The sequence below is a fragment of the Myzus persicae genome, unplaced genomic scaffold (assembly GCF_001856785.1).
Source record: "Myzus persicae strain clone G006 unplaced genomic scaffold, MPER_G0061.0, whole genome shotgun sequence".
In the NCBI taxonomy this organism is placed as follows: domain Eukaryota; kingdom Metazoa; phylum Arthropoda; class Insecta; order Hemiptera; family Aphididae; genus Myzus; species Myzus persicae.
In genome coordinates this window covers 205,431-230,088 of record NW_019100791.1, presented here as the reverse complement: position 1 = coordinate 230,088, position 24,658 = coordinate 205,431, and the positions used below count along the sequence as shown (strand labels likewise).

The 24,658-nt window shown below is 30.1% G+C and overlaps 1 protein-coding gene across 1 annotated transcript; it reads right to left on the bottom strand.

Moving 5' to 3' along the window:
* Positions 1-13,153: 13,153 nt before the first annotated feature.
* Positions 13,154-22,857, bottom strand: LOC111043020. The gene is made up of 9 exons (XM_022327798.1): positions 22,575-22,857; positions 20,604-20,687; positions 19,368-19,394; positions 18,571-18,600; positions 18,359-18,447; positions 17,767-17,890; positions 17,301-17,518; positions 16,209-16,463; positions 13,154-13,635 (listed from the first exon to the last, which is right to left on the bottom strand). Exons 1-9 carry the CDS (start codon positions 22,651-22,653, stop codon positions 13,561-13,563), a joined length of 981 nt encoding a protein of 326 aa, XP_022183490.1. The 5' UTR covers positions 22,654-22,857; the 3' UTR covers positions 13,154-13,560.
* Between the last annotated feature and the right edge of the window lie 1,801 nt (positions 22,858-24,658).

Here is a 24,658-nt window from a genome sequence, read left to right as displayed (position 1 = left end):
TAAGTATGGAACCAGTTAAACCCAAAAAAACTTAGGTATAGAAATGGTTATACATTCTGAGGATAATTTGTTGAAATCATAAGACTTAAATTAAGTACTAAGAGAGTTGGCTTCGAGCAAAACAAGGACAAAAAATGTATTTGATAGAATAGTTTTTGTCTTATATACTAACTTTTGTTTGATACTTATTGTAAATAAATATGGGTACTGTTAATAAATTTAAAAGTTACAATGAAAATTTGAATTCAAATTAATGAAATATGAAGTATCAACTTTTATTATACTACAATTAGTAGTTTTATAGACATAAATTACAATTTTTAATCTTATAATTTTATAATGCAACTGTCAAATTATGAAATAGTTAGAAAAATGTATCTTCCTGCGAGCGGCTTTGTAAAGCGTGTTTTGTCAGAAAGGCCTATATGAAATTTCAGCCCGATAGGTCCTTAATCCGGCCTTGGACATTAGAAACCAATTGAGCCCTGTAGCTGAGCATTTTTTATGGAGAATTTCAAGATGTCAAGTTTTGAGTCACCTGTAAACATCACGCATAATATATAGTAGCTATATACAAATACACAATAATTTTTTATACTTAGATCGGTATGCGAAATTTTTGAGAGAGTTTTGAGTTCCTGTTCGGTAATAGGGATCGTGCGTTATAATTGCGACGTCATAGGTACCTATTTAGCTAATAATTATATTCGTTTTGTTGATAAGTTTACGATAGTAGTAGTAGTACCTACTAACCTACATTACGTGAAACATAATTTTTCATACGTTTTGAAAAATAAAATTTCGGAATACCGCATATTTCATTGAAAGTAATCGGATAGTATAGGTATATAGTATATAATAGGCACCTATATGTCTAATAAATAGTAATATATCTGTTAAAATAATTATTGTTGAGCTAGATTTTTAAATAAAAGCTTTAAAAAATATATATATATATATCTGTTAAAATCTGGAAACCACAAACAAGTTTCGCGTGCACGTATCGTCTACAACACATTATATCCTAATTATAATAAGCGCATCATAATATTATTAGACGTTCGACGAGACGACTTAAACTGTTTAAAAGTAGATCAATAGATGGCGATATGTAAATTTGTTATTTTATCAACTTTTCACTTATATTTACTCTCACCTCAGATTCTACACACGTTTTTTTTCACGCGTAAGTGACCCCAAAAAGTCTGTATGTTTTTGAAACTTATCCCCCTCGGCATTCATCACTCTCCGGCCTCTGGCGTCCCGTGCATACCACTACAATAATGTCCCAGATTAAATTTAATATGTAAGTTGCATCCGGATCAAAAAAATAAAAATGGGTAATATTTTACTATTGCTTAACCCAGTGTACATTTTTTAACAACCGGCGTCTAGAAAATTGACACTAAAAATTGAAATCTACTCGAATGCATTTACGAAATTAACAAATAAACGAATTAAAAATATATCCATTTTCTTGCTTACAAGTTACAGTACTAACTACTGTTTAATACTATCTACTACAGTTATATAAAAAATTTATATTGAACAATGCTGATTACTGTATACTCAACTAAATATTGGAGACTATTTAGTATTCTAGTTAATGCATATACGATTTCATTTTCATTCTGGTTAAAATATTGTATACGTATATAATATGATATACATAATATTTAACACATTATTCTAGGAATAATAGCTTATAGCTGTATGTTATACAGCGTAATATAGCATAATTATGATTTATATGGCCGACTTGTATGAAGAGTGCAATCTTATCTGAAGAGCGAAATATTTATGTTGTCGGCACAGTAAATTATCAAAAAACAATTTTTAATATACGAGTAGTAACAATAATAACCATCTTGTATCAGGTATTTCATGGAATAACTATTATCAATAAAAAAAAATATTTTTGTTTAATAATGAATCAATATCCTAACTATTGATTTATAATTTATATTGAATATCGACAGTGTTGATTGACAGGGCAACATCGATAATAATATTATACAGCCGACTTCAAGTTGGCTGGGTATAATTCAAGTTAACCCAAATAACCGGATAAATATTTACTCTACCGGTAAATTTTACCTTTTTGGAGGACACAATCAGTATGCAGCTCCACTGACTATACTATCATTTATCAGAAAAATAGAATCGGTTTAATATTTCCGAAGTTTACCGTTTTGCACATCATTATTAGTCTCCCCCGCAGGTAAACAATTTGGTTGGTCGTTTTGCGTATTATATGCGTTTTAATATTACAGCTCAATGTATGCTGATAACATTGGTAATACAAGTATACATATATTATATGTAGCGTACAGGAGATAGATAAATCAATTTAATGTTTTATTTAATATGTAATTCTTGTGCAAATATTCGCATGATTTAATTATATATGTATAAATCAGCTTCAAAAATAATTCGATTCAAAAAAAAAAAGTAAATAGTAAATAGTTTTGTAATTTTTTTACGAGTGTTAATAATGATCAATTTACGAATCTTGTTAAACTAAAATAATTATTACATTTTGTTGAATAGTCTTATAATTTTTTTACAACAACAACGATGCTCGAAATGCGCTACGCCCAATACTTCTACACGAATTGATAGGTTTTGTGTACAACCCGCCTACGCTTGAAAATAATGTAATAAATTCTTGATTTATGGATTTATTATAATTAATCATCTAATTATCCTGAACACATATAGGTGTATGTAATTTATAATCAATAACTAGTTCGTACCCTATAAATGAGTATAATGTGCGCGTACAATGAAAACAGTATAATATAAGGTACCTATGTGCTAGAAAAAGGCTAACAATTCGAAATACAATGTAATATATATACATACCTAAATAGCAATAATAGTATTTACTTTATAAAACATAAAGCGAGTGTAATGGCTTGTAACCATACATATACAATATATTTACACACACACACATATATATAACTTGAGGTACGCATAGAGTGATTTTTGTTTTTTGATCTCGACGATTCGTACTTCTACCTATATATATATATATATATACGTCGGTCATGCGCAATATGCTTTATACCATTGTAATATAATGTGCCTACTGTTCTAGAGCTGTAACAAAGAAACGATTTCGGACAAATATAAATAGGTACACACGTCATTATATTATTGTCGCCGATACGTTTTAATTATTATATTTACCGATCGGGGTCGTATACGCACTCGATAATATTGTAATAAACAGTGGTGGTGACGATGACGTCGTCGTCGACGACGATGACGACGACGCGTACACATGGGGGCTTAGTTTGAAGAGCCGTTTTTTAGCCGTTAAAGCGTTCGCGAATGGCGGCGGGGGGTGCCGTGTCAAAAAAAAAAAATAATAATAATAATAATACGAAAATTCGCGCGGCACTCGAGTGTATCCAGGTTGTTCCCGGCGACAACCGTCCCGGGCCGAGGACATAAGTGCCCGGCAGCCACTTGATGCTAAAAGTTACAATGCAAACACACACCGGTGCGACAATCTGCAGTGCCTACCTACACACGTCCACACACACGCGTGTGTATACACACACACACACACGGAAAGTATAATAATGTTGCGTTTTTCCCATGAGAATCGCGAGGCAAAGAGCTAGGCCGATATATACCGTCCGCATACAATGTAATACGCCTATTATTATTATTATATTGCACTCGGCTTCATCGACGTACTTACAGATCTTTACGGTATAGGTAGCCCGTCAAAGTGGCGACGTATGTTCACGGATTCCTAGGCTGTATTCCCGTGTGTTCGTTTTTTATAATATTATAAGCGCTTGTCGTATAACTATACGCTCGGCGGGCACAATGAGCTTCTGATATTATTATGTATAATATACAATAATTATCGATGGACATATCGATCTTCGGTCTTGCCGGTCCGTTTGTTTTTTGGTTGGCGGTTGGTTGGTTCGACTTGTATCTGAAAACACAATTTTAGGATTTTCGATGAGAGTATTGCATCTGCAAATGCTGATGATTTTTTGAGACAATAAGGGCAGTACAAAATAAATAGGTATACTCGACAGTTTTCGACACACAAAAATTGAGTATTTTCAAGTTGTTCTCTTTTTGAACCTTAGAAAACGGAAACGATAGATGGATCGATTATAATATATGATATTTGGCTAACACAGATATTACGATTGCAGTGATCCGCCGGTTACATCTAAATGACGCACAATACGTGCAGTGCAAGGCCATTGTTTTCAACCGCAACAATTAGCAACAAATTTTGCGCACTCGTGTAATTCACGGGGATCTCGCGGACGGGGTCTTAAGAGCATATCAGTATAGAAGACACGGCGGTAACAGGTATCGTATGAAACGCAAAGTTCATATGGCTGAGAGACTTATAATGGGGGGGAAAAAAATACTTCCACCGAAAACGACAGAATGGACCAGTTATTTTAGGGTGCATGCGCTTAACCAGTAAATGAATAGTAAAGAATGACTTTGCACCGACTAAAGTCTTTATCATTATAATATAGGTGTGAGCGCTTTCCGGCGCAGATGTCGATTCGGACTCGCCTCGGGTTCTGCGCAGTTTATAGCCGGCGGGCGACGTGCAGCCATATAGTCGTACATAAAATACCTATGTACATACACAAGTACGACGAGGTCCGGTTTCTGTATTAAAATTCGTCTTCAGTGGTTGCCGCCGCCGCCGCACTTGGGTTCTGACCGTTCGCCTCCTGTATACGCATATGGGCGCATATACAATAGAAACACTGGCCGTTCGACCGTACGCTAATACGGTTTGACGTGGATTTTTTTTCCTCTCAGTCTCACAATATTATACGCCTACCTGTAAACACAGGCCGTGCATTATATAGGTACGTATACACACAAATGCGTACTATGCACGTACAATATTATTATTATTATTATTTTTATTATTATTATTATTATTATACACTCTTCGTGCGCGTTATTTTGTTCTCTGTGTCGGCTACCGTGCGGCGAGCAGTTCCGCCGTGGGCATACGGCCGCGGCGGCGGGTCCCGCGTTCAAATCTCTTTTGGTGACTTCTCGGAATTCTTTGAAATCAACAACCATCTCGGGGGCTGGTTATATAGTAATAGTAGTAATAATAATATAAATATTATCGCCGCCGTCCATCTATCGCCGCTGTGACATGACGGGGGTATATGTGCACACGACACGAAGACGACGAAGACGACGACGGCCGCACCCGACACACAATGCGTGCACAGTGCGTGATTTTTACATGCGTTTATTCCGAAACCAACTGAACGCGCTCGTAAAATATCGTCCGTCGGACATCATAATATGATGACATTGTCTGCTCGTCTTCGCGATGGTCACAGGCGGTGCTGGCGACGTCACAGTGCCAGTCAGCTGCAGATATATCTGTGTGCGTTTAAAAGTGCATCTCAGGCTTAGGCGAAAAGATTAAGCATAATATTATTAGGTATGCCTGTTGGCGCATTGTATTGTACATACCTGCACCGAGTGAAAACAACAGAGGACTGCACGGAAAGGGGTGAAATGTGCGTGGGAAAAATATCGGATAATTTTGACACTATCGGTTTGCAGAAATGTTTGTCACAGTTTTCTGTTGAAATATAATGTCGATATTACCGTATAGATGTGATGCCTATCGGCCATTGCATTGTGGTGTTTAAGAAATTATGGCAAAAATGTTTATTTTTATTAAAGTATACAACATACCTATACTTCACAAAATTCGTTAAGCGCACATCAGAAAGAAACAATTTGGCTGACAGCTTCGCTTCAGTTCTTATAATTAACTATACAACTCATAAGTCATAAGTTATACAGGCATTTTTAATAACTGTTTAGTGGCTATTTGATGGCGATAATTCTGAATTGTTCGAAATATTTCTGCCAATCATTTTGTATTTATGTCATATTGTCATCTACTATCTGAAAACCTATGTGCATACTACCCTGCAATAATAAAAATGTTTTATTTTCTCAAGTTGTGTAGTTATGTGTACCATAATACTAAAAATCACTGAGATTAAAATCAAATCATTTAGCATAATATGTCAAGCTACTTTAGTCGTAATAGAAGTTTCTGGATGTAATTTAAAAAAAATAATTTTTTATTTATTCGAAAAGTGTTCACAATAATAATATTATACCTATATTAAAAAACAGAAACTCCAAAATATGTTTTGAAATATATACAAAATATATTAGTTAACTATATTATTATACCAAAGTATGTAAAATAAAATTGTTGTCATTTTAATAAGAATGATTTAAACCGTGAACATTTCTTATATCTAATAAGAATATGCGTTTACATTTAAATTCGTTCCTTAATGTTATGAAAAACTACTAAATTTATAAAACCCAATGGAGCTTCGATAAGTCGAAATTCAACGGAAATTAACTTGTTTTGACCTACTAGGGTTAGGTTACATTAGGCAAAGGAACGGAATTTATTTGGACGTTTAATACGAACTTATTATACGAGAGAAAGTAAGTATTTGGTAAATTTATTATAATTACTATACATTTTAAGATAACACGTCAATATGCATTATATAATACCACTGAAATAAGCGATTTACAATAAATAGTCAATTACTATATATATATTATAAAAGGGGTGCACAGTGAACGCGTCCCGAACAAGCCGCAGAGTTTAAAATACAATCTAATTTGTTTGCTGGGGCGGTCAACACGTCAAGACAATATTTGGTAAACACAACTCCCCTTTGAAATCTGTTTTGAATTTTGAAGGGGGCCCACACAATCAGTGCAACGGTTTTAGTATTTAAGTCGAAAATATTCAACGTGCACGCTGCGCGATAACGATTTCCACCATACGCACAAGCATGGGTACGGCGAAAACATATATTATAATTTGTCTTTTATCTTATGAAATAAAAGTTTTTGTACACCATAATGGGTATAATGAACGATTTTCTCGGTTGAGATGTTGTTCCATTACCCCCATATTATGACCCGGTATATGTTTAGTCTCGTCATAATTCATTATAGGTACCTACATAATATTATAGCTTCACACGTCAAACGTTTCTCGACTGGTAGTTATTAGTTCGTATTAGTTATTAATAAAATATTCCATATTTGAAATGTACTTTAATAATAATTATGTACTGCACATCTGCTTGCACAATGATACAAGCAATACGTCTTATTATATGCGTTAATACATAAATAAGATTCCTACAATTAAGATATAATCGAGTCTTACAAAACATCGTACCTACTTAACTATACTCGATGTACTTGGTAGGTATACCTACTTATTACTGTACATTATACATTATCATAATAAATGTGTAGTTGATGTATTTATTTTTAATAACAACTTACGTTTTTTAAGCACTGATGATTGATCAGGTATAGGTTTATCGTTTATGTCTTATGAAAACGCTAACACTAACGCTTATACTGTAAATACTGTAATTATATTATTATATAATTTAAATAGTGCTTTTTTGTGATTTTCGAGAGCACTGCGCACATACATAGAGATAACATCGCTGGAAAAAGATACACTGAGATGAGGATGTGATATATTTTGGCGATACTTCGATAATCATGTATATACGCGATTATTCCCTTTGATGGGGTCATTTGGTTGTATGCGCTCCCTGAGCAACTATATTATTAAAAAATAAAATGTAACATAAATCGTTAATGGCCACGGACATTTTTTTTTTTCATTATTTAGGGCACTTATCGATGTATTATAATTCTATACTAGATTATGATGATGCAGTTTGTTTGTTTTTTTTAACAATAACATTAAAATAACATTGCAAAAAAATAAAAATACGATTACCAGCTTATTCACCACGGTCAAGCTCACCGGATATTAGGAATGATGCTAATATGACTTGTCGATAAACATATTATATTAAGATAGAGATAACGGAGGATTCTCTAAAATATGTACACATCGTGAGTAGTATATTATTATATTATATGCAATAGGATATGAGTTTGAGTTATGAAACGTAGATTAATTATAGTAAAACTAAAAACCCTGTCTTAATCGTATTTAATATAAGTATTATAAAAAATAGATAATTAAAACAATTTTGAAAACAAATCGTTTTCATTAAGACTTGATTGCTTGGATAATAAATAGCAAATATAATTTTGTGGTAGCAAAACCATACCCTCGACATGACCCTCTGTGACGCCTTTGATAATATAAGTGTAGTATTATCAGTACAACTCTGTTGTGAAATTTACGAAACTATTATAGAAAATCATAATATCTGTTATAGTTATTAGTTACTATTCGTATACAAAATGATAATCAAATAAGGGATGACCGTGCACAATTATTATCAATAGAATTATACTTCTAAACTTATTTCAAAGTAACGAAATTAGGTGGGCACAACATATTAATATTTATTTATATGTCAGTTAAACGCGTATGACATACATAATATCATTTAATATTGTATTACCGGGATTAAAATAAAATATTTCTTTGGTTTTCAGACTTGAATTGCCGTTTAAGTTTTACAAATTATACTATTGGATGTCAGTGGTATTACAGTATAATATGATGAAATTGAACTGTCAAAAACGTTTAGGTTCCTATTTGACGTTTTTCAGTTCCTTTGTCTGAGCCTAATTCGCTAAGTATAAATTAAATATTCTCAAGTGAGAGCGGTTCATATAGGTTCGTAGGTAGTAGCGCCATACAGCCAGTAACGCATAAAATGTGTATTCGGCACTGTGATACACTTGAAAATAAAATATTAAAATAAGGCTTTTCCGCTGCTGGGCGATGCTAGACGCTGGAACGAAATTTCCTATCGGTTTTTATACGCTATATGTATAATATTATATTATGTACGCCGTACGGTCCGTACCTATACGAATATGTATAAATGTTATATTTTATATATCTTATACCGTCAAGTACAATCGTGCAAAAATCTGAATACGCGCAGCTGAACCGATAGTCATCTGGGCCAAAATGTCACCCGCGCTTCAAAGATCGCGAAAAAAGAGAGCGGGCGAGCGAGTGTGAGAGAGAGAAATATACAATAATATGGACAATGACAAAAGTAAATACACCACAGAATAATACACACGTCGGTGTCGCGGAGTCTATTTAAGAAGTATTTTGTCAGGCTTTGTGATTCCTCGACCGCGGTCGTCGGCCATATCCTAAATTTCCATATAAAAACTCGGCCGAGTGAACCACATCGCGCAAACCCTCTTCCCATACTATAATATGTAGGCACCTCCGCAGTGCCCCCCCCCCACGTCACCACCGCGTGTCCGGGGGAAATAATACCCGAGGAATTTTTATTATTCGCTTTTCTCTCGGCGACTCTATACCACCTTGTATATACTCTATGTACGTATATAAATATGGGGTGGGTATATAATAATGATGATGATGATAATAATAATAATAATAATAATAATGATAATAATGTTCAAACCAAATATAATAATATAATAACATGGGTGACAAATTTTCGGTGTACCCGGTGCACAGTTTAACGTCAATTATGACATGCCCAGTGTTATCTGTGTAAATATCATTTGCCGTCTTCCAAAATGAAATTCGTATTATTATAATATCATACGAATAAAAAATAAATAAATATAAACACCATCTGTTCCGTTTGTCGTACTCAAAAGTATATACAGCGACATCCGAGCGAGTATTCCTATATACAGTCATCATTACCGACGGTTAGTAAGTGTTTGATTTATTTTCATTTCTTTCTACTTATAGAAATTCCGTTGCCGTATCGGCTATGTAATAGGTGTATATTATATTTGAATTGAAATGGAAGTATGAACGATAAAATATATTATCGAAGGAATTATACTAACTGAATACACACGTATGTAGACACCTTTGCGTGTAACTTGTAATAGTGCCGGTTAGGTGTTCGAGCTTAATTATTTATTTACTACACATAGGTACCTACTGACCAAATCTAGTCGACGAAGAATTATCGTTTTTATTTTCCCAATAGGAGGGGGGTTTGTTTGCTTACCGGTTTCTTGGTCTTTCCCCAGCGCGTGACTTAAAAAAGGATTTGTCAGACATTAATACCTCGAAACAATGTAACCCTTTTTTTTCATAAACAATGTAGGTACGTGATATATATATATCCTCTTATCGACAAGAGAAACTGCATACTATATATACCTATACATAAAATGTATAGTTGTTAGGGGAAACGTTTTTTTTATCAAATGTTTTTGTTGTTCCGCCACTCGGCATTTGGCGAATGTAATAATAATTATTACAATAATCACTGACGGTTAAAAGTTACTATAGAAACAAACTCTGAATAGTTATTATATGATCCTTGTGACTTGTTTTGATTTGAAAATTACATACCGAGGCCATTGTTCTTCGCCGTTTCTCATCGATACAAAGTTTAAAATATGTATTTATATTTTATACAATCAAACGTACTGCCTAGTAAATTATCAACCTCGGAGCTCAGAAATCTCGGATAGTTAGCAATGACAGCACCAATTTAAAAATAATTTATCCTCTGTGCTTTGGTGAATTCACCCATAAAGAACGCTAAACCTAACGCTGCAAGGGAAGTTGACAATTTATTTTTAGGTTTAAATGTTCACTTGTCCAAATTATTCTGAACGAATAATATCCATTCCATTTTGAATTTTTGAAACCAATAAGTATATATATAGGTATACGACGAATTAAAAAATATTGACTCTGAGAATGTTTATTACGAGTTTATTCGTACTTTTAATAGGACGATTTCGTATGGTCTTTACGGTAAAATAGTCATAGAAATAAATGGTGACCTGTATTGTTATATTATAATAGTCGATTTAACGAGAAAAGTATTTAACAATAATGATGCCGCGGTGTTTTGCAAATTCTAAAAATGAAAATAAACATATAGGTATAAGTCAATAGAATTCAATTGTAGTGTATAACTTCGTTTATTGTGATAGTTATAATGTGTTTCATCTATATAATATAATATGTGTATGTATTTATGTTGGTATATATGTGTGTGTGTGTGTGTGTGTGTGTGTATACTCCAATGAATAGTCGGGCGCGGTAGTAAAATTTGACCTTTATCTGACGTGAATTGAGGTACAAAATATTATTTCTATTAAGACCCACTGACCGGGAAGGGTAAAGGTAGGTAGATAAAGAAGCCGACCACACCCGCACACACAGTGTAATACCAGTAGTAGTTTGGCGATTAGTCCTTAAGGTAGATACGTGCGTAGGTACAAATATATATATACATATATACACATTGTTGTCGGTGTCGACAACAACTAAGGATTTCCTGCCTTTTTCGCGCTATGTATTATTATTATTATATACCTATATAGACAAAATTCTGCGATGCCACTACGACGAACAAAAATATCCGCTATAAAGGACTAACTATAAAAGATGTGGTGCGTTATAATATTAATGGAATCAATTGTGAATTTTTTCTGTCCGTTGTGGTCGAAATGTGCCATGCGCCCATATGATATTATAGTAAGTACACATAATAATTTAATGGATTTCCTTGCAATAACGTGATATTGAATATATATTATAATATATTATATAAATATAACGAAAAACTGGCGGTCACAACTCAGTGTTAAAAAATAATATAAACGGCGAGTACTAGCTGTATAGGTTTATTTTGCAGTTTGTGTAGTGCATGGCGCATATCGACATGATAATCCACTGACCTGCAGACGACTAAAAAATAATAATATATGTCAATGTGTAGTCAATGTACCAACTCGTAATTACAACCACTTGTGGCGCACCCTTACCGCCTTCCTAACGCACCCTTGGAACTGCACTAGGTCCCAGACACTTGTAAAACCGCGTATCAGTGTGACTATTATTAAGACACAATATTATAAGATCGGCTTCGGCGGCGGATCCGAGGATTTGTTCGGGGTTACGGAACTTGACTTTCAAAAAACATAACAACAAAAAAAAAATCAACTTGCACGATACTATATATATAAACTAAAAATGTCTACCTACTTTTTATCCTTTTATACACATCGAAACTAACATTTAACGTTTTATCGGTAATATATATTTTTTAATTGACTACATATAATGGAAATCAATCCTCGAGGACTATATGATTGCTCTTCGGCGATGATGACTGAATGTACAACTTAACTAATAAGTTCGTAAGTCATGTACATTATTTTATAATAATTAATGAACAAGTACCTACGAACAAAAATTATGGTATTGACCATCAAAATCGGGGAGAACAATATTCCACATTGTTACAGTTATACTTACAAAAATGATGGCTATGCTTACAATGATTTAATACATTCGCCTTTTTACATTTGAACTTTACTCCTAGGTTATCCGTTTGAGAACATAAGGTTTTTTTTTGTTTTTTACATTTAATTATTAAGAATTATTGATTAATGCTATTAAAAAGACTGAAAAGCTACGTCACTGATAAAGTTCTTCCCTGTGCGTTGTGGCATTTTGGTAATTCTACTATGAATACAGAGAAAGTAAAGTTGTTCCAACATTTGTAACCTAACAGTGTTTGCCGTGTTGTGTGTAAGTAAGACGGAGACAACACATGCGGGTATAACTTCTTCAAACGACATAAGAAAATCGATTTTGTAGAGAACTGTTGCTGCGTTAATATTCTCATTTTCCAATTTTCCGATCATTTTGGTCATGAACTATGATAGGTCCTGGGAATTTTCTACTTTTGACACTTCGATTTGCCATTTATAACGAATTTACTTACTAGAAACAACCACACTAAAGCTTAGTATTAAAGCATTTTTACTACTCTAGAAGGCGATGATAGACACAAAAATAAAAATCACTACAAAACTTACAAGTTAATTTCTCTGATCAAGGCTTAAGAATAAGTTACATAATTATAAAATAACAATTAACATTCATTACAGGTACATCGTTTTTTTATTCAGCCATTATTTTAAATAAAATGTTCAACATTTATTATATATCAGAAGAAAATTAAGCATAATGCCTAATCAGTAATCACACACAATGTCCAGTAAATATAAATAATATATATTTATCATACAGTATTTTATAATAGGTGATTTTTAGAAACGAAATGAGGTAATAAATTTAATGTTTTTAAATAAAGAACTTTTATTTTAAAGACAATAATTGTATTGCAAACATTTCCAAACTATAACATGTATCATTTTATATTATAATAGTCGTGTACATTATTTATAAAATTTAATTAATAAGTACTTAAGGTAAACGAATGGTTGTGACTATCGAAAAATATGAATATTACAGACAATTCAATAATAATTTTTAATATTTTTCAGATAATATAGTAGTATCTAGTTGGTAATTTTTAGAAATAAAAATAAGGTAAATACATTTGATTTTTTCTAAATAAGGACTTCATTTAAAAAACATAAAATGTAATAAATAAATATATTTTAAACCTGTGTATTTTTAATGCAAACAAAACTGAAATAAGTATTAGAATTAATCTATAATTTTTAACAACTGTCTATTTATTGCTATTTGGTACTTCCATTAAAACGTGTGTACATTTTTTCATAATACAGCTGTGCTTTTCTATTGATTTCACGAGTCTGACGACAAAAAAACATAAACTTTTGTTAGTACTATAATATTTTGTGTACAACAAAACGATATAGAAAATAATAGTTAAATATAAAACATGTAAAAATACAATATTTAAAGGGTAACTCTTGAAAAATTAAACATTACTTAAGAAAATTTTAAATCAATTATACAACTTTGAAATTTTGAAATTGTATACCACTTTTATATACCGTTTGTTAATGGTATCACTTTTTATATCTAAACAGCAATATATATTTTTATTTTCATAAAATGTTGGATGTAGAATACTTATGTAAGAGTGTTGATTTATAATACTAAATGAAGAGATGCATATGGAAATTGGCCTATGAAATTTGACTTTTACTCATCAAAACTTGAATGCTTATTAAAAAAAAAATAGCCGGAGAAGTCAATTTGCTATTACCCACCCGTAAGAGAGTTAGTCACTGATCACTGCAATAAACGTCTTACATTTTAATTCAATGATAAATCATTGTACAATCGATTCTATTGAGAAACGAACGTCAGCCATTATTTCTAACTTTCTAAGGATATTTTTTGATGGTATATTTTTCTATTACTTGTACAGTTGTACGATATGCTGAACAAATTAATCGCATATACCATATATGGTAATTATAATCAAAATAATTTCATATAATATTACCGGCTGTTATTAACGTAAAATGTATCCCCCAACAAAAACGTAACAGTGAAAAAAGGCCAAGTTCCAAACTCCCTACCAAAAAAGTCGGCCTTTCAAAGTAGTGAAATCTACATTGCGGCCCAAGTCTGCTATTTTTTAATTCATAACCTCAATGCACTCCTACATTAAAGAGCAACACTTCTCTTTTATTTGTATTGTTTAACACTTGGTCAGTTTCTGAATGAGGAATAAACTAGACTTGGCCGCAATGTAGATACCACTACTTACTATGATTCGCTGTCTTTTTTGAGAAGAAATCTAAACCTTTTAATTTTTTTTGTATCTTCTTCTCCCCATCACCCTCGTAAGTCATAAGTGAGCACATTCGATAATGATGTTTTATTCCTCATTCAGAAACTGACCAAGTGTTAAACAATACAAATAAAATAGAAGTGTTGCTCTTTAATGTAGGAGTGCATTGAGGTTATGAATTAAAAAATAGCAGACTTGGCCACAATGTAGATTTCACTACTTTGATAGGCCGACTTTTTTGGGGGGGGGAGTTTGGAACGTGGCCTTTTTTCACTGTTATGTTTTTGTTGGGGGATATCATTTATTTTTGCGGGATTCAGCGTCGTGGACGACGTGTTGATATTATTTATTTATTTTTTATTTTTTTAAATTAATTTTTATTAATTTTTTAATTTTTTTAAATTTATTTTTTTATACGTCTTAGATTTTCTCTTGTAAGACCGTTTGGGTTTCTGTTGAGGAGCTGAGAAATTGGACTCTTGATCGTTGTCAATACCAGGCAAAGATACCCAAGTACGGCCCTTTTATTTAAAAGCTGCAGTTAATAGCTGAATATTTGAATAAAATAAATGTACGAAAACATGATTATGTTTTATAAATATATATATATAATTCAACTACAAATAATTTCTTATTACCATATTGTAACGCTGTTTGAAAGTAAACGTTTATGCGTGCTAAGCGCGCCATTTCATACGTTTAGAAATAAACACTCTGGAGAGGCATTCATTTTGAAAAAAATTCAATTTTTAGATTTTTCCCTTTAGTTACACTGTAAAATCTACCTTTGTGCCAAATTTCACGTTTCTACCTATACGGGAAGTGTCTTATAATTTTGTTGATCAATGAGTGAGTGAGTGAGTGAGTTAGTCAGTCAGTCAGTCAGTAACAATATTGCACATTTTGAAATCCTGCTATTTTGAAATGGCACAATATTAAGGGCTCATTTTCTTACAGCATCCTAAGCTACTAGAGGTTAATCTGTGTTTTAAATTTCAAAAGTTTATAAAGAAGAAACAGAGATATATGGGTTAGAAAAAAAAGGCGAATCGGTTCGTGTAAAGATACACTGGCATTGCTGTAACTTGGCCTGGCGCACTGCCGTGCGCTCAGGTCGATGACGCATGAGAATAGGTTCTTCTTAAAAAAGCTCAACATTTATCTAAATATCTTAAAAATTATATACAGCTAGAAAGTGCTAATATATTTGAATACTATTTGGTGTTTATATTCAAGTCTTTGGGGTTATTAATTTTTAAGTAGGTGCAGTAAAAAACATAATCGAATTGGTTGAAAACTGGTTTTTCAATTCTAACTTGTACATAATTAAATTTTTTTCTTTTGTTTTTTCCAGAGTGTTTTGAAAAGTACATTTTGACTTTTGACCTTTTTTAATTACCACCTAAATCTAATTTTCTACAAGAAACATCGAGGACAGTAAAGATCTGAAATGTATGCTTTCTCCTTTAGAATGTGTACCTACGTTCCACTCCTCTCAGAATCTATAAACTATTCGTTGAACATAGATATTTTAATATTTATAATTTAACATTTTTATAAAAACTTGATATAGATTTTCTACTTTAAACTATTTAGTTTTTGTTTTTAAATTTGTATTACCTTTGAGTCTACAACATCTTCCTCGCGTACTTTAATGAGATGTTCCATAGCTGATGCAAAATTATTTTGGCTGCCATATGCTTTGGCTACTAAATAATGAAATTCTGCAGCAAATGAATCAATGTTCGCTAGTTCACCTTCAAATTGCTTTAATTCGGTAACACAATTAAAATTCTTATCTTTTCTGGAAGTACCCATATACAATTGCATTGCTGCTCTTAATAAACCATTCTTATTGTCTTGCGCAAATTTTATCTGAAAAAAATAACAAACATGTCAATAGAAATTTTAAAAGATAATATGTAATATAAAAGAAAAATCATTGAATGGAGGGTAATTCGTTTTTATAAATATAAATTTTTATTGTGTTTATTTAATACATTAAACTTTTATTATTATTATTAAAGAATGACAAAGGTAGGCTAACAATGATAATAATTATAGCCCAATTTAAGGTGAGAACACAAAATCGTTGAGTAAGAAGTTAATAGTAAATATAGTTAACAAATAATACATTTGACTCGTTGAGTTTGTACTACAAAAATTTTTTTATACTACAATAATATTGTCAAATTTTTATTGAAATTCAAAAAGCTAATAAAAAAAACTCGTTAAGTTCAAAGTTTTTTTGGCAAATATATTAACATAACTCAGTTTAAAAAAAGGTGGGCAAGTGGATACTACTCTCTGCTGTACAACAGGTGTCGTTTGGGTCACTGCAATGTATGTGTTACAGTTAAGATCGATTATATTTATATTTAATCACTGTCAGTATACGAAAAACTGAACGAAGACGGATTTTTTTTTAGATATTATGACTACATCATGATTTACTAGTGAAAAACTATGTTTTAAATTTTTAATACTTAGCTATAAAATTGAATCATTTTATAATTTTTAACTAGTTATAACTTAAGTGTTGTATTTTAATCTTACATTTTCATGTTAAAACGATAATTCATACACGGGTTACAATGGTTATGGTAAATAATTGGTATCGTGTGTACAATAGACAATAGTTTATAGTCCAAAAAGTACAATCATTCATCATTTGAAATAATTAGCGAAATACTTATAATAGTTATTATTTACTTCGCACGCTATTTTCGTATCGATAAATTTTATCGTTCGATCGCCTGGAATGAGATTTTCGGCTTGTTTTTTTGTTCTGTTTAAAAAAAATCTCACAAAACGATTGACTTCTACCTTATGGCTGAACATAAATGCGGCAATCAACTGAACTTTCTTTCTGAGACAATCGCCCGAATTTTCTCCATGTAATTTTTTACAGACGTATACATAGTATAATCCTAAAAGAAGTTAAAATACTATTTATTTATTCCAACATTTAAAAATTAATTAAACAAAGTTTTTAAATTTTTAAGTTTATAAGTTTTTAAGTTTTAAAGTTTCCTAACTGCACAAACAAAATCTCTCAACTACTCGCATAGGCACTATCATAAACAGTTAGGCCTCAAATCTATAGCTCAATACATAAAAAATAGAGTTTTACAGCAATTGGCATTTTAATTACAAAAATTAAAGTTTATGAACTGACCTTGGGCAAATGTGAATTTTACCTTCGGACAATTGTAGGCAACACCATAATATTTTATCAATTCTATGGTGCCTTGAATTTTTGCAAGAATTAATATTTTTTTACTATCCACAGTTGTAGCACTCTAAACAAATAAACAAAATTAATAGCTTTCACGTTATTTTAAATTTGGAGCGATGAATGCATAGATTTTACAATTATGTGTTTTTTTTAATTTTTAATTTTTATGAGCTTTTGAAATTTAAACTTTTTGACATTCGATATTCACCCTTAAATTATATTACCAAATTATATATTACATTTTTTCAACCAGGAACCACCCTTAAAGTTTGAAGATCTATGTTTATTTTCCACTATAAAAAGTTTCTTCATAGATACACAAAAAGAAAAAACACATCGTTGTTTAAACAATACTGACATGAGCTCCGTTCAGAACACAAAAATATTGAAAATATATATCTATTGTGCCTATATACATTTATTAAATTTAAATGATTTGGTAATCAGTGATTAGTGGCTAACAACTAAACACAAATCTCAAATCTTTAATATATTTATTACAGTCAAAGAAAGAAAATTAATACAAACGTACACTGTCCAGCTTGTTAAGTTTTCTAAATGCTCCAATTTTAATTAAATCAGGCTCCTTTGCTATTAATGTCAATAGACCTTCAATTTTATCTACACAGCTTATAAATTATTAGTATTAAGTAATCTTATTTTAAGTATAGATTTTATGAAATAATAATATAAAAGTTGCTCTGAACACATACATTTTAATTATAAGTAAATCAAATGACGTACCTTCTTTAACAATAGGTGCAAATCCAATGGCTGAAAACAAAATATGTTTAATGAAAAAGTAAATACATTTTATAATTTCAACATATTTAAGACGTCTATCATACTCTAATACTGTATAATATTGTGTAATGTACTTATAGTGTATAAAATATTTATTATAAATTTGCCACGTGCTCTTGAAAACGGGGAACACTGTTTAGCTATTAGTACGTAATACGTATATCTTTTAATTCAGTTTGTGGTACATGAAACTAAACTATAGTCTGTAGGGTATAGTGGCACTATACATTTATTTTACTAACAATGGGCTTAACGTAAGTACCCTACGAATACTAGCCTAATTAGAAGAACGATCAACCTAAACAATAATATCTTGTTTAAAACAAATGAAATAATAGGGGAGTCACCCTGCCTCCCCCCCCCCCATATAAAGTCAGACAATAAATGCGTCGGAATGATCATAACAGCGCTATCTACCGTTGTTTTTTTTAAATTTTTAAACATGTGAGGAAATAACGACGTCCCATTTTTGCGGCTAAAGGGCACAGTCGTTTGTGATTTTTTGGTTATATTCCCCATTTCAAGCTACAAGTAGTTTAAAAAAAATAATATGGTAATATTATTTCGTATGATAGTATTGTACCTAACACTGTTGCTGAGATTTTTTTTCATAACCTAGATAAGATATTGCATAAGATAGTGATTAATGTAATTTAAAATGCTCTGTTATTGTTGATACATGTTAAGTGCATAATATATAATAAATACCTATATAATAGACTGTAATATGTTTTTACCTTTGTTGAAGTTTCTTGCAAATGAACCTAAAAAAGAAAAATAATTAATGTATTGTTTACGTGTAAATGCCATAAATTATAAAAAATATTATGTATACCTACATGCTCAAAACTAAAACAATTAACGAACGAAGCTAAAGTACATTTCTAATAAAAAATAAATTATCTAATTTCTTTTGCTTATTAGATTACTATACATTATGCTTGATTAGAAAATATAATTCATATAATTTTGAATTTTATACCTTTTTAAAACACATAAATGATAACTATACCTACGACTAGAAATTTTTATCCGATCATGTTGGCTTTATAAAGTGAAGAGCTGGTCGATAGTATATGTATTGTGTATTATTTTAAAAGGACGATTGTTAATTATTATAGAATTTAAACAAATTGTTAACATATACTATGAGTCAAGCCTAGAAGACTTGTGGCAGTGGCGTATTTATGATAATATATTCAGTGTTGACTGTTGATAATTATGTCGATAAATATTTAGTTATCTTTTATCTTATCTAGATAATTATTTACTAGGTATCTAAATAATAATCTAAGATTTAATTAATTCACCTGAAACCTATATATTCAGACAAATACGTCCGTACAAAAAAAAAAATATTTGTATAAACAATAATTTCTTATATTATAAATAATTCATATTGTACATACATTTATTATAATAGTAATATTTAACATCAACTTAAAGACAAATCAAATTATTTTATTCATCATTATAAAATTATAAGTATTAATTATAAATATAAATATTTAGTTTAAAAAATGTATTATCCATTAATATCAATCATTCGTTTAAATGTATTGTTTATAATTTATATCATATTTAATAGTTTAAATAAGACGTACTCTCAAAAAGTCAGGTTTCATAATGTATTATTGCAAAATATCATTTTTTTTTTTTTTTGATAGAAATGGATGTATCTTTATCTAGAAACAATTACTTATCCAATCCCAACACTGAATATACTATAAATTATAGTTTGGAATACTATTTATATAAATAATGCTAATAGTTAATACTAATACTTTACCATTTAAAATTATGAACTGGCCAGACATGATTGATACCAGTTAATTAGAATTTAATGTATTTTTTATTGAAACTATATGTTTTCATTTTAAGTGAAAACCAATACATAATAGTATGTCACATCATTATTAATAATAAAAAACTAAATTTTCCCTTCAATTAATAAATTTCAATATTCAAATTACTTGATTTCCAATTCTTGACAGTGTTTGGACTCATAGTAAAGATACTCATGAGGTAAGTTTTTGCGTTACTTAATCTGTTTTTACCTTGAATCATACATATTATTTATTGTTAGTATTATCAAGTACATAATTGGTTTGAACTTGGTTTGAACTGTATTAAATATGTTACATTTTAATGTATTAAAAAAATGAATTTTCATGGCAGTATGAATATCTACAATAAAATAAATAGTAATACAAATTTACGAACTTAAATGTATTCATTTTTCTCAGGCTTGAATTAAATAAAAATCAATTTTAGTTTGCAGCATTATAAAATTATACTTCACGTAAGTTTTTGGTATTAGCTACGCATGAAAGGATTTAGAATCAATGTAGTAAAATTGTTACAATGATAGCAGTTATGTATTCATTATCAACCATAGCCGTATAATAATACCATTTCTCATCGAAAGTTGTATCCTATTATCATTTCTTTCAAACTTGATAAACATTTTTACCAGAAGGAAGTAAAAATTAAAATAACTGCATTCAATAAGTTGTATGAATAAACAATCGTTGTTCGATAAATTGTTGTTATGAAATTATATTCACATTTTTGCAATATATTATGTCGGTTAGAATTATTGAATTATTTTCCAACATTAATTAAATACCATAGCACCATACATTTATCCTTTCAAATGTACATAACATATAAAATATATAGGCATAATACGAATACATTTAAAAAGTAGCTGAATCCTGTTCGTTTATTTTGTAATATTAATAAGGATAATATTATAATACAAGATAAACATATCGCGCATCGTTAAGTAACTTATTTTTCATCGAAAAAAACTAAACCAAAAATGATAGTGTTTTCCCGAAAATGATGTCATGGTTAATTGCTATGAGTATTGTCAGTATTGTACTCATATTACTATTTACTATTACTTATTTATTGGTAGTACAACTACAGTTATTCACACAACTTACAGGTTGACAAACAATAATATTATGTATTAATGAGTTTATGACCTTAGATTACGGGATAGGTACTTTAGATAGTGATTATACTGTCATAGTGGGCGAAATAAATATTGACATAAGCAGGAAAGTTGATAATGATTTCCTAGACAATATTATGGTTCATCGTGGTCTTAAATCCTATATAAATTTATTTACTAAAATGGCCTTATATGGGTTATTACTAGAGCTAGGATTTTGTTGACTTTTGCACTTTTTTAATTTAAGTGCTGAACAGTTCTAACCAAAAACTAAATTTGTTTCATGATATAACAATTTAGAATATGTAATTATTATTTTGCATTATTTACATTTCTTATGTTACATGCATGTTATTGCATTTTTAAGCTCATTTTTACAAATATTATGTTCATTTTGTGTATTTAAATTAATTTTGGTTTATTTTAAGTTTTTTTTATATAGGTACAGGTTATCTCAATTAGTACCTATAGTACCATTATAAAAATAGTACCTTTGAACTTATATCGACAACATACCATAATATTATTGCTGTTATACCCGTTTTCCATAAAATTATTGTCACCTATCAGTGAATCGGAAAAATTGAAACTATATTAATAAAATAATATTAAAAATATTTCACAACAGGTTTTTATGCAGGCAAACTGAGTTGTCGGCGAAATGAAAATCGCCTAGTGGGTATGAATCGAAAAAGTAATATAATTAATTCAACTCACAAGTCGACACAAGTATTTAATAACATAATAGAAAATTATTAAGTATAGGTAGTTATAGTTCAAAAATCCACTTTGTGTAGGAATTACTATAATTATAAATTTTGATTTTAATATTTGTTTTTTTTTTTTTTGTAATTAATTTACCCCAATACAAGCCATGCTTAATGGGATAAATGAATCATACATTTTTACGTGTTCAATTTTATTTTTACTGTTATTTTGAATGATAAAAAAATGTATACATCGTAATTATTATATTACCTACCTCTTACAGCACAAACAGAAGTCATAATTGTGGCAATTATTAGTAAAATACCACAAATAAAGTTTCTTTTGACTTTCATGATTTATACTATTATATGGGTAAAATTGATTTAAAAATAATATATTTGGAATCACGAGTAGTTTGTTTGTACTGAAAATACAAAAATTATATTTATTAATCGTCAAAGTACTACACACTAAGCCACTTTATGTTACTAAATTGTATTATGAATATCGTGTTTAAAGGTAAACAACTAAAAAAATATGAAAAGAAAATACGTAAATAAAAAAATAAAAAAATAAAAAATAGGTGTGTAACATCTGTATGCGCGCACAGTTTATAATAATTTAAACTGCTGATTTAAACGGCCTATTTAAAAACTTTAGCTGTTTTCAATTATTCTTTATGTATAGCAAAATTAACTGTTTTCTTTGTTAAACAAACGCATATAATTAAAACTCAGCAGTCTATAATATTCGTCGTAGAAAATTGACAGTTTTACATTAAAATGTATGAATACAATTACTCAGAACATAACACGTGTCAAATTGTCATTTTTTTTAAAATTATTATTACAACCTATTAATATTGTAATAATGATTTTTTCCCTGTAAATAATATATTGTAATTTTAATACATTTTCAATATTTTCATTATAATTATAAAGAAACAACACAAAATCAATTAGTACAATATTCTTATTGTACCGTTATAATATAAAAAGTCAATAAATAACTGAAATAAAAGTTTGGTTATCTAAAGCTAAGTATGGACTATGGTTTCACCTTTTCGTCTAACTATTGCAAAAATTAAAAATAAATGCTATTACTCTACTAATATACAATACATATTAACTTAAATAAAATATACAACAATATCTAATTTCTATTTAATTCGGTATTTTCTGAATAATATGCACTTTCATGAATTATGAGTGTATAATATCGAGCAATTCTGAAATGGTGATTTTTTTTTTTAAAAAACTTTAAGAATAATAATTGTCAAAAATAAAATTTTAAAAAAGATTAAATTTATTGTTTTTCTATATCATAATTGAAAAACCGGAAAACCAATCATCGCTTCCCTCGGAATCTAATAATTAGTCACACGGCGTGTTGAATCGGCAATTTAGGTACACCTTGGACGAAGATTATTTATTTATTTATTTGTTTATTACATATATGTAGCATAAGGGGCTTGCCCAATTTAAATATAAATACAACTAGGAGAAGTTAAATACATAATGATCCAAAAATATTTATAAAGATGCACGAACATTGAAAAAATCTTAAAATAATAATAGTAGTTACACTTTAAATAATTGAAAAAGAATACAAGTAAATAATCTAAAATAAAAAAATAATGGTTCCTCATTGGCCAATTTCAACATTCGAGAGAGATGACAATTTAACACATAATTGATGGAACAAAAATGGGTATGGAAAAGATATACTAGGCGGTAGGCGGGAATTAAACAGAGGAACGTAAAAATTGACAGTCATTGCTACAGCAAGTAAAAAGTACCAAGACTTCCGTCAATTAATTTACACTAAAGCAAATGTACTTGATCTCTCATATCTGCTAAGCTTGATAGGTTGTGATTTTAAAGCACCGGTGAATAGCCATGTGGTGGATAACCATTCTGAAAGTCATGTGCTGCATATTTGAAAAATTTCTGCGGTACACGCTCGTTTTTTTATTGGTCACTAATTATACAAGAACTCCATAAACAACAACATATTTCAAGTGAGGACGTACAAATGAACCGAGAAGAGCCTTAATTGAATTGTACAATTTGAAATCAGATGAAGTTCTTTTAATATTCTCGGAGAAGAATACTAATACTAATATTCCTGCATGAAGTAAATTAGGAGAAACGATTTAATATTATCGGCAAACAGTAACATAAAAATACACACTCTTTAAGGTCTGTAACTTTGATTTTCGGAGAAGTCATTTAGGTACATTATTTATAACAATAAATCAATAAGTACTTTAGGTAAAATTAATGGCAGTGACTATCGATGGTATCAATATTCCATATTTTTACTAACTACATTACTACAGTTATATTTAAAAAATGA